General features: G+C 35.6%; 1 protein-coding gene across 3 annotated transcripts; it reads right to left on the bottom strand.

Annotated features, from left to right (window-relative positions):
• Positions 1-708: 708 nt before the first annotated feature.
• LOC113858040 (BTB/POZ domain-containing protein At5g66560) lies at positions 709-3,739 on the bottom strand. 3 transcript variants are annotated; one of them, XM_027490449.1, is made up of 4 exons: positions 3,139-3,739; positions 2,997-3,066; positions 1,598-2,854; positions 709-1,528 (listed from the first exon to the last, which is right to left on the bottom strand). In XM_027490449.1, exons 2-4 carry the CDS (start codon positions 3,015-3,017, stop codon positions 947-949), a joined length of 1,860 nt encoding a protein of 619 aa, XP_027346250.1. In that variant the 5' UTR covers positions 3,018-3,066; positions 3,139-3,739; the 3' UTR covers positions 709-946. The 3 variants fall into 3 exon arrangements, with proteins under 3 accessions (XP_027346250.1, XP_027346249.1, XP_027346248.1); XM_027490448.1 differs by having other exon boundaries at positions 826-1,528; positions 3,167-3,739; XM_027490447.1 differs by having other exon boundaries at positions 890-2,854; positions 3,167-3,739.
• Positions 3,740-11,430: the final 7,691 nt, after the last annotated feature.

Here is an 11,430-nt window from a genome sequence, read left to right as displayed (position 1 = left end):
AATCATCTCAAGTAATTGCAGAGAGCAAAGTCCCTTTCATATACGTCAGCTTGTCTACTGTTTTTAGGTTCCAAATCCATGTTCTCAAGTCAATAACAGTAATAAAAAAGAAGACTGACGTAGAAATGAAAGCACAACGTTTTCGAGAGTAAACCCCCCCCCCACAAATGATTATGGTTATAGAATTACGGGACACACATGAAATAATAATAAGTTTGACTATTTCTATCCCCTTCTTCCCAGACGCAATCAAAGGAAGGCTACTTTACTGGGGTTCAACGATATATGGAAGCAAAGCAATAATGAGTCCAGTGTCAAACTCCGAAAGTGAAGAAGCCTTTGTAGCTGTTTCTGCGGATAATGATCACGAGTACTTTCAGTTTCAGAAAAGCACTTTAGCATAACTCCATCTTTTATTAGACGCAATTATGAGTGTGATTGAGTACTGTAACCAACAATAATAATCACACAAACTTCGAAGAAATTTCCATTACCTATTCGCTGTCTCCACCATGCCACCCACCATCATTCGTCCCCTATAATTTCATGTCTTGTGCTTCTCGGCATATCACCATCACCTCAAAAGTCGCTCACCTCAAAAATTTAAACCCGATACTCCCTCAATAATTGGCGCACAGGAGCGAGAAAGCATTGAGAAAAATGAAACATCTTAAAAAGGAATTGTCTGTAAAGTAATGTTATTTTGAAAATAATAAGGTTAAAATAAAATGTATTCACTTTTAAATTTTAATAAATTGAATAATATTTTCTAAAAATAAAATCATCTCAATTTCATATCCCAAGAAAAATTGAAGTATATGATAAAGAAAAATTATTATATTAATCAATTAAAATTAAAGAAAAAATGAACAATTACAAGTGGGACCCGTATCAAATTTACTCCAATAATGACTCTCACGTGACTGGAGGAAGAATAGCATGGTGGCTATTCATGATGAGGATGATGCTGCGGCTGTTGCTGATGGCGTCCCTTGCGGGTATCAACAGCCGTTGACTCATGCGAATCACAAACCTGAGTTTTAAACTTGCAACCGAACTTCCGCCCCAGTGACGCCCTCCAACCGCCGCCCCCGCTGCCGTGGGAGCCAGCCTTGTCAAACTTCGAGATCACTCTCTTCATCGATGAACACTCGCGTTCCAGTTGATGCACGCGCGTCCTCATGCTATCCATGTCCAAGCGCAGCACCTGATTCTCCCTCACCGCCACACGCCACGTGCTACTCCCTTCCTGCACGTGCTCTAACGCTAAGCCCTCTCCGCCCTCTTCCGCCTCTCGTTCCAGCGTCGCCGATTGACGCGCCGGTTCCGCGGCCGCCTCCGCCGCCATCAGCGTTCCGGCGATTGCGTGTCGCAGCTGAAGCTGCTCGAAGAAAAGTACTTGCACCACCGCGCGCAGCGGAAGCCTCTCGTTTTGCGCCGCGTGTGTGCACGCCTCTAGCGTCAGCTTCTGACAGTCCAACAATCCGCAAATCTTGTCTCTTTCCGCTTCCGAAACCCATGGATGTGCCTGTAAATGAAATGAATAGTCAATTTCACTATCAAATGAGAAAACAGAGATTCGTAACGGAATCGGTACCTTGAGATACACGTCGACGGCGCGGTAGAGACCGTCGTCGAAGAGTCTGGCCTCATCGGGAAGGGAGATAGCGAAACTGTAGAATTTCTCCGGCTTAAGATTCGCGTCGGAAGCTATCTCGGAGAGGTACCCGTCGATGAGTTTCCCGACGAGCATCAACGCTGGCGACCTCGCTGAGGCGTCACCTCCTTCCGTGGCCACGGCGTTTCTCGCTTCTAAACCATCCAGAAAGTGACTCAAAATCCTCTCCACGCAATCCACGTCGTATAGTGTTTCGTTCAAGTACGAATAACTCGGCACGAGAAGGTCGTCGAGCGTGGCTTCTTCGAGTTGCAACCCTATCTTCTTCTCCAACGCGTCTCTGCAGGCTTCGGAAGCATTCAGTATGTTCGCTGTTCGCAACAGTCCGAAAAGAAACCTCGTCGCCGTCGCTGATTTCGAACTCTTCTCCAATGGAAGGTTCGAAACCACGGTCTCCAGAAGCTCCTTCTGCTCCGCCTCCAACGCAACGGATGACGACGGCAACGGCTTCCGATTCGATCTCGAAACTCCAGGAATGTACTTTTTAGCATAATACATCACGCAAGTCTCGATAATCTCAGGACTGAGCTCCGCGCCTCTCATCGCAAGAATCAATCGCTTGAACAGAGGCAAACGCAGAAGCGCTAGATCTTCAAACCAGGAGTCTCCGGAGCCGGCACCGGCCTTTCTTCTTCCAGTGGCGTCAATCCCGTTCCAGAGGACCTGTTTGGACGCCGAAGTAGCGTCGCTGACCGGCCAGCCAAACAATGCGGGATCCGCGGAGGAAGCTCTGGCAACTACAGAATCGATGCACCTCTGCGTGATTCCGAGAGTCTCCGCCATAGGCATCAAATGGTCGCAGGATTTTAGCGTTTTGATGGAGTCCTTGAGGCTCTTGAGCACGTGCTGTGAGAGGAACCTCTCCGTCTTGGAGACGAGGTTGTCTTCGGAGTAGTCTTCGGTCATCTCGAGAAACTCCCCGGCGCAGCGGAGAGCCGCCACATTGGAAGGAGACAGGTCGATCTTGACGCCATAACAGAATTTGGCCGCCATCTCAAACGCCTCGGAGCCTCCGGGGAATCCCGTGAACGTCACGTGACAGTGCACCTCCACGATTTCGTCTTCGTCTTCGATTTGTTCTTGTTGCTGTGGCTGCTGTGGGACAGTGGAATGAGATGCTGCCTCTTGCTGGGTTATCAGGTGGTGGAGCTTTTGGCTTTTTGACATCAGAGGAAACTGAAACGGGTATCAGAGACAGGTTTCAGAGAAGGGGTACGGAGTGTTGTCGCTACTGGAAGTGGAAATAGAACCAAGTTTGGCTCTGTGTGTGTGTGTGCGCGCGCGTGAGAAATTTGTTACTTCTTGTTGTGAGGCTTACCTTGTGGAGATGGAAGGTCATGTCATCCACTTCCACCACAATGTCACTTGGCAATCCAGTTGTGCAGAACCTGCAGAGTGCAATTGTGAGAAAATAAAAAACAAAAAAATGGAAGAAAAAGGGATGTGTAAGAAGCATGAACTTCAAAGAGAGGAAGCTATTATTATAACCATGCTTGCCCTTTCGAGCTGGGCTTTTCTGCTGATGACATTTTTCTCTGTAAATTAAATGTATGAAATGATTCTTTCTCCAGAAACTTCAGTCTAGGTTAATGGGCAGTCAGATCCATGAATATTAGAAGGATGCAAATTATTTCGGGAGGTTGGAGACACTGAAAATTTTGTGAGTGTGAAAGATTGGACGGATACAAAATGTGAGGAGATAATACCCAGAATTGTGGTAGTGTTGCAGAGTGAAATGGACTTGACTCGCAGTGCCAATTGGAAAAAAGAAATACAAGACGAGAATGAAAGGAATTGTTTGTTTGTGCTTTCTTTTGAGGTTTTATTGACAGAAAACAACAAATGAAACTTTAACAAAAGAAAATAAAAATAAAATAAAAAGAAGTGAACAGAATGGAATCCACAAACTCAAAGCGGACAAATGGACCTTGAGCAAATTCCTAAAAAGGGGATCATATTGGATCGTTTTTCCTTCCTTTACCAAACCTTCATTTCTTTTTCTTTTTTATGAATCAGATCAGAATCTCATTCCCACCTACTGTTCTCTCTCTCATGACTTAAGAGGGCAAATAGACTCAACAAAAAGGAAATCCCGTTGATGAGTTTTCTTCTTAAAACCCTTGAAAAGGCAATAATCACCTATTTGCCCACATCTCACTGCTTGCCAACTAGGTTTGCGCATTTGCGCAAATGATGGAATATTATATAAATGAAATTCTCACTTCGTGACCTGTTGACTTGGTTCGCCTAGTTTAATAAATCAATTAGCGTTATATTTCACTGAACGGATGAGATACTCTCTGTTCCAATGCAGTTATTAATGCTTAAGAAGAGCATGAAATTCATCATGTCTTTCTATTATAATAGTACTAACCCCGAAAAATAAAATCAATTTAAACCACTGTGAATAGCAATTTACGTTACTTTTTTTTCTGTCATTGTCATTAGCAACGAACAAATCACAGGAGCATTGTTCAAAAATCAAATATTAGAGGCGAGCTGCAACTAAGAGCACACATCTATTTCAATTGTTAAATGTAGTAATTGTGTATTAATGGAATAGAGATTTGTGACCACCACCAGGCACCAGCTCATAAATCTCACACCGCCTTAATTGGTCCAAGATTTTGCTACTTTATCAAGTGGTTGGGATACATATAAATAGTCTTATGTAGCACATGGTATATAAAAAGGAAGTTGCTTGATATGAATCTCTAAATCATTACTGTTAAGATTTTCTAGCTTCGAAACTTTTGAAGTTTTCTGCTCTGGTCCCCTTAGTCTATCTTCTTGACATGCTCCTCCCCCTTCCCTTGGAACAAAAGAGATTTTTCTTAGGGAAAAAAAAAGGAAGGAAAGGAGCTATCCCTTCATTAATGTTAGTATATCTACCCTTTGATCCCTCCTTCCTTAGAATTTATGACTGCCTTTAATAAATAGACAGTGTCATTGTAAGGTACATTATTCGAATCACAAGTCCAAAGTGAATGGAAGGTAATTTCAAATTTTCAAATTGAGACAGTCGAAAATGTGGACAAAATATCAAAATGTTGGGAGGATAGTACAAGAAGAACGACGATGGGTGCAATATCTTCAACAAGGGTGAAGAAAAAAACTTGAGGAAAAGGTCAAATAAGCCCCACTTACCCTACTAGGGTTTCAAGTGCCTTTGAATGAACGAAATTACTGAAAGATAGAGCAATGATTTGAGAATGGGGATTAATAATAGGTAATAGGCAAGTCTTTGTTACTGTTTTTCACGTGTTTGGTGGCTCATCACCATACGATTTTCACAAAAGAACTCGTGTCACACTGAATAATATAGCCTACTAGTCTGGCCATGTATTTGGGCGTTCTTAAAAGGACAATATAAAGACAAACCACCAAAACCAAAATAACAAAGAGATAGTTGCAAGATTGTCCGGGCACATAGCTCTTTGATTAGGCAACGTGAGTTTCCTTTCTCCCATGTCCTAAACAATGCTAACTAACTGCTAGTTATTTCAATTTCACTAACCCCATTGTTATTTTTTCACATTCTTATTGAAATATATATTGTAAGATTTAATTACTATTTCTTATTAATCTTTTTTTGTATTGAATTCAAATCAAACTATTTTATCATGTCTAAAATTTCAAATGTCCCTCTCTCTCTCTCTCTCTCTCTCTCTCTCCCAATTCCCGCCCCTCCCTCTTTCTTTCGCTCGAGGACATACACAGACTACAAAGAATAGGTTAAAAAAGGGAGCACAAAACCATGGTAAATGATAAAATAATAATAACTAAATCCAGAACTTAGTTGCCAAGCTGAATCATTTTACACTCGGCACAAGGACAGAGGAAACTATTCTTTATCCATTGAACCATAAACATAGAAAAGCATGCATGTTAATGTGAGTTAACTAGTTTAACTTGACCATCCTTACCTTACTAATAATAAAATAATAATATGCTAAAAGAAAAAACTAGTTGCTGTCTTGTTTTTATTAGTATATATCAGATCTAATAGTATAAATATAATAATTTAATATAAAATTAAATTTTATTTTGTATATATTATATTCTTATATCAAAAAGATTATTCGTTAGTATAAAATACTACTCGTCCTTTTATAAGGTATTTTATAGTTTTTATGAATTTTTTTTTCTCATTTTCTTTTAATAAATGAAGTTGGTGAGAAGTTAAATTAAAACTAAGAAAAATAAAAGTTAACAGTAATTAAGTGAATGCAATTAACTATGTCTTATAAAAGAATCTGATAGAGTATATCGCTAGTTATTGGTCCCAAGGATCACCCTTCTATTTGACTTGGGTAATATTCCTACAAGTGAATGCAACAAACTAGCTCCTACGCTACTCTGTAGCTCAAAACCTGAGGGCTTGTGATCAATCTGAGTATTATCCTTCTAATTAATACCCTTCCCACCAGCGAATGCTTGGAGTTTTCACCCCACCGACCTTTGTTGAGTTTTGAACACTTAAAAGTAGCATAGATTGGGAGACGTATTGTATAGCGAAATATCAATGTACTTGGACAAAATAGCTTGAAACATCTCACGTGTTTGGTTCTTTAGTATTGCAAATTGCAATTAAGTGATGTCTTTTTGCAAACCTCGTCCAATCCGTCTCGTTAATCCAAAAGACAAACTATCCGCAATAGAACCGAGTAATTCACAAAAAGATCTCCGCTCCTAGGACATCAACTTGGCATAATGCACCTACTCTAAGTTGTTTCCCAATGTTTCGCTAATATAACAACAGATAAACAGGAAAGCAAATAGAAGAATAAGCATTTAACAAATGGACAAAAAAAAGGTACAATTCCTTCGGTATTATTGTTACTGTTGTTTATTAAAATAAAATTTTAATTTTAATTGGTAAAAAACATTAACAACACATATCAAACACCATATAAGTTTTGTCTTTAACAGTATAGTTTGCATTTACCCAAAATGAAGACGTTTAATTTGCAGAGAAATTAAATTAAAATAATTTCCGTAAAAAAATTGAGAGAGTATTGTATATCAATTCCATATCAAGACAATTTGGTAGCCAAATTCAAGAAATGTCGACCATAACTTTGTCAAAGAAAAAAATTATAATATTATATTTATGTAAGACTACCACGGAAATTCCCACCAAAGCCCAGCAACACTTTCATCCATATTTCTACAGATGGAAAAAGTTGCGGAGTTTTAGCGTGTTTCATACTGTATCAGTTGCTAAAGGTAAAGAAAATAAGGCATCAGCTAATAAACAGCTGGAAAATAAACATTAAAAGAATCAGCTTGTATGACTAAGATTAAATTGGGGTAAAGTTTCAAATAAGTACTTAGTAGGAAAAACAATTAAAACTTCTTTTATAAATTAAAAAATATTATGGCAATTCATGAGCAATTATAAAAGTAATTTAATGATTTTAAAAATATCATTGTAGCATAATATGATTATAGAAATTATTATAAGAAGATGGTATTTAAAATTTAGGAAAATTATTTTACCTTTATTTATTATAAAATATGACAAGGAAAGAATGCAAATTTATTTTTACCATCAAACACAAATTAAAAAAATGCTATAGTAATTCATGATAAATTATTAAAGATGATTTAATAATTTTAAATAATATCATTATAATTTAATAGAGTTACAAAATTATATGAGAATGGTGTTGGAGCTCCATTCATTATGAAATATTATAAGAAGAATTGTGAATTAATTTTCAAATGTAAAATTTCTTCATTTAAGAAAGCAGTGATAGTCTCTTCTTCATTTTTATTCCTTCATCTAATAAGTTAAATTTTATAATTAAATTTATTCATACTTCTAACTACAATTATAGTGAATTACTTATTTTATAAATAAAACTTAAATATAGTCCTTTTAAGTGTTGGACTAATTAAAAGTAAAAGTTTACCTCGATCACCAACATAATAAATGTCATTATTAAAGGATAATACTAATTTCAAAGATAAATCTCTAATTTTAGTGGGAGACAATTATAAAAAAAAAATTAAGATACTGCATGTAAGTTTCATCCTTAAACAATCTCTTGGATAATATCTCAAATGTACTAAGGTATAATACTAAAATATTTTTTTCCTAACTCAAGCATAAACTTTTCATAACAATTTCCATAACCACATTAATCTATAGTTATATTATTTTAAGTTAAGAAATTATCTTTTGTAACCATTTATGGATGATTGTAACATCTTTCAACTTTTTTTGACGATGAGTTTCAATTTTACTTCTTTACATTAATATTTATTTTATGTTAGTTCGAATACATACACTTTTTTTTATTTGATTCATGTAGTTTTCTTTTATAAAAACTAAAATTAAAAATGTATTATGTATGAAGATCAAAATATAAAATATTGAAATACGAGATAACATCGTTATATGAAAGCTAATAGCAAAGACTATTTTAAAAATAAATTTTTTAATTTGTTCATGAACTTGTTTATAACTTTTTTGTTTAGGGACTAAATTTTTTTAAAAAAAGGTTTCTTATAACGACCAAAATATTATTTAAATCTAAAATATATTTATTAAAAAATAGAAAATAAAAATAAATTTTTAATATTTACTTTCTTAAATAGTTAACTATAATATTTAATAATGTATATTAAGAGTCTGATTGAAAGAGTTTATACCTTATTAAAGTAAGTTATTTGCAATTTATTTTAATAAATTTCATCGTTAAATTATATTAATTCATTGTTTAAAAAGATCACATTGAATACATACTTAAATAAACAATGTATTTAAATGCACCATAAATGTGTTTTAACCAATATCATTATTACATTTATTAGTAAGATACATAAAAGTTATATATTCGAACCAACTTTGTTAGGTTATACTGTTTGTATGTTTTTAAGAGGATGAGAAGGAGATAAAATAAAGGTGAGTATTTATCTATTTTAAATATATAAAAAGTAAGTTTTATTTATCTATTTATTTTAAGGTAGGTTGATAAGTTAATAAGCTAACTTGTTTAAAATTAAGAATTCAATTTGACTTACCTCATGAACAATCAATTAAATAAATTAAATAGGTTAACAAATTTTAAAACCTAATCCAACATGCTAACATAGGTGAGTCAAGCGATTAAATTGAACTTAATTTACCATAAAAAAATAGAAAAGATCTTGAAATTGATTTTAAATTTTTTTATATAGGTATCAAAATAATAACTTTAGACAAATGAATATTTTAAAAATATATTTATTCTATCTTCCTTTCAACTGGTTAGAGGCATTAACGAGTGATTTAATTTTACTTGTTTATTTGTGTTATGACCCAAAATAAGGATAAGGGTTTGACTTAGAAGACTGCAATGATGATAGTCCAATTTCTTAAACCAGGCTCAAGCATAAGAGAATTAAGCCTAAATACCTCAAGGACTATGTGGTTTCTTAGTTGAGAAAAGGGTGTGCTCTAAGCTAGTGTAAACCTAGATGCAAGGAACATTGTCTAGAGTTAGTTAGGATTTTTAGATAAATTTGTTAGCTGTGCTGTGTTGTTAATATGATTGACTAGTCTATGTAAATATTCTCAATTCAATAAAAAAGAATGTGAGAAATCTATTTTTCTCTCTTTTAGGTTGTGAAGGAAGCCTTCCCTCGAAGAAATGCCTTAACATTTTACTGCTTTCATTGCGAGAGTACTGGAAAAATTATGTCTGGAACAAAAAAAAATGGGAATAAATTTAAATTGGTCATTAAATAATTGTTGGAAAATCAACCTACCTTTCAGGAAAAGATGAACAATCAAATAGCTACCTAAGAGACACGAGTAATTTCTCAGTAAGATAATGGATCAAGATTGCCTCATGGCTTGAACCATGTTGCCCAACCATTCTTGTGAACCACCATGAAGCTTGTTGTTCCACATTTTGACATATCTGACCCTTAGGTTGGATTTTCAAAATTAATTAGTTTTTCAATTTCCATAATACACTAGAGGATTAATGACTTAATCACTTCTTTTTTCATGGAGAGTGAAGCTTTTAGCTGGTTCCAATGGATGCATGCCAACAATCAAATCACTGCTTGGACAATCTCCATCCATGCTCTAGAAATTAGGTTCGCCCTGTCATATTATGAGGATCCCAAGGGTACTCTATTCAAGCTGTGCCAAACCACCATAGTTAGGAATTATCAAGCACAGTTCGAAAGCATTGTGAATCACATCATACGTATATCCCACCCATTCTTTTTGAGTTGCTTCGTCTATGGACTGAAACCAGAGATTAGACGATAGGTGCAAGCTTTTCAACCTATCTTGTTGTCTTATGCTATCATTCTTGCTACTTTGTAAGAGAAGAAATTTGTAGAAATCTTGTTGGATCACAAACGGACACTCTTATAGAAACACATGAAATTATGAGAAGGAGAAGAAGAAAAACTGCATAGACTAAAAATTTTATATTCTGAATTATGTACTTGTATTTATAGTTCATTAGACACATTTGAATTAACCACCATCTAACAGAATTAACGAAATTGAATTAGTCCCTTAACACACCCCTTTAATTCAAAGTATCTAAGGACACCATATTCAGCATGCTTCTCAGATCTTTGAATCTCTCAATCTTCATGGATTTTGTCATGATATCTACTATCTGCAATTCTGATTCACAGTATACTAACTCAAGTCTCCCTTTATTCACTTGATCGTGCAAAAAATGGTACTTAGTCTCAATATGCTTGCTCATTCCATGTGCCATCGGATTCTGTGCTAAATTGATGACTGACTTGTTATCAATCAAGTGTTGCATTGGACTCTACAATTTCACTTGTAGTTCCTTGAGTAGGGATATCAACCAAAGTGCTTGACAGGATGCATGTGATGCAGCAATGTACTTTGCCTCATAGCTAGATAAAGCCACCACTATTTGCTTCTTGGAACATCAGGAAATATGTGCTCCATGGAGCTTAAATACATATCCCATAGTGCTCTTTCTATCCACTTTGTCACCACATCAATTTGAATTAAAAAATCCAATTAAGCCATCAAACAGTTGTTCAGACAACTTATTAGGAAACAACACACCATAGCAGGGACTCCCCTTTAAGTATCTTAGTATTCTCTTTTTGCTGCCACTAGATTAGATTGCCTAGGATCCTCCATAAATCTACTTATAAGGCCAACTACGTATGAAATGTTTGGTCTGCTGTTGCAAATGTACCTCAGTGAGCCAACAATCTGTTTATATAGAGTGTTGTCCACTAGTTTCTCCCTTTCATCTTTCAACAGTTTGATGTTTGCATCAGCTAAAGTTAATGCCTCATTGCACTGTGACATATTAAACCTCTTCAATATTTCATATATGTACTTCTTCTGATGCAGAAGGATTCCCTGATCAGTTCTTGTAAAGTCCATGCCCAGAAAATAGGTGAGGACTCCTAGGTTTGTCATTTCAAACTCAGTCTTCATATTCAGCTTGAAGGACTCAATATTCTCTTGGTTGCTGTCTATAATCAATAGATCATCCACATACAGACATACTATAAGTATATCAGTTTCAGATTGACATTCACATATATGCCATGTTTCACTGAACATTTAGAAGGCCCAGTTGTATGAGGAAGGAATCAATTCTCTCATTCCAGACTCTGGGGGCTTGTTTTAACCCATAAAGAGCCTTTCTGAGCATGTACACTCTTTCTTCTACCTCTTATGCTTCAAATCCAATAGGTTGAGACACATAAACCTCTTCTCCCAGTGGACCATTTAAGAA

This window comes from Abrus precatorius, unplaced genomic scaffold, assembly GCF_003935025.1.
Source record: "Abrus precatorius isolate BTA unplaced genomic scaffold, Abrus_2018 Scaffold2, whole genome shotgun sequence".
NCBI lineage: Eukaryota > Viridiplantae > Streptophyta > Magnoliopsida > Fabales > Fabaceae > Abrus > Abrus precatorius.
The sequence above is the reverse complement of the archived record's forward strand: the minus strand, read 5'-3'. Positions and strand labels throughout refer to the sequence as shown.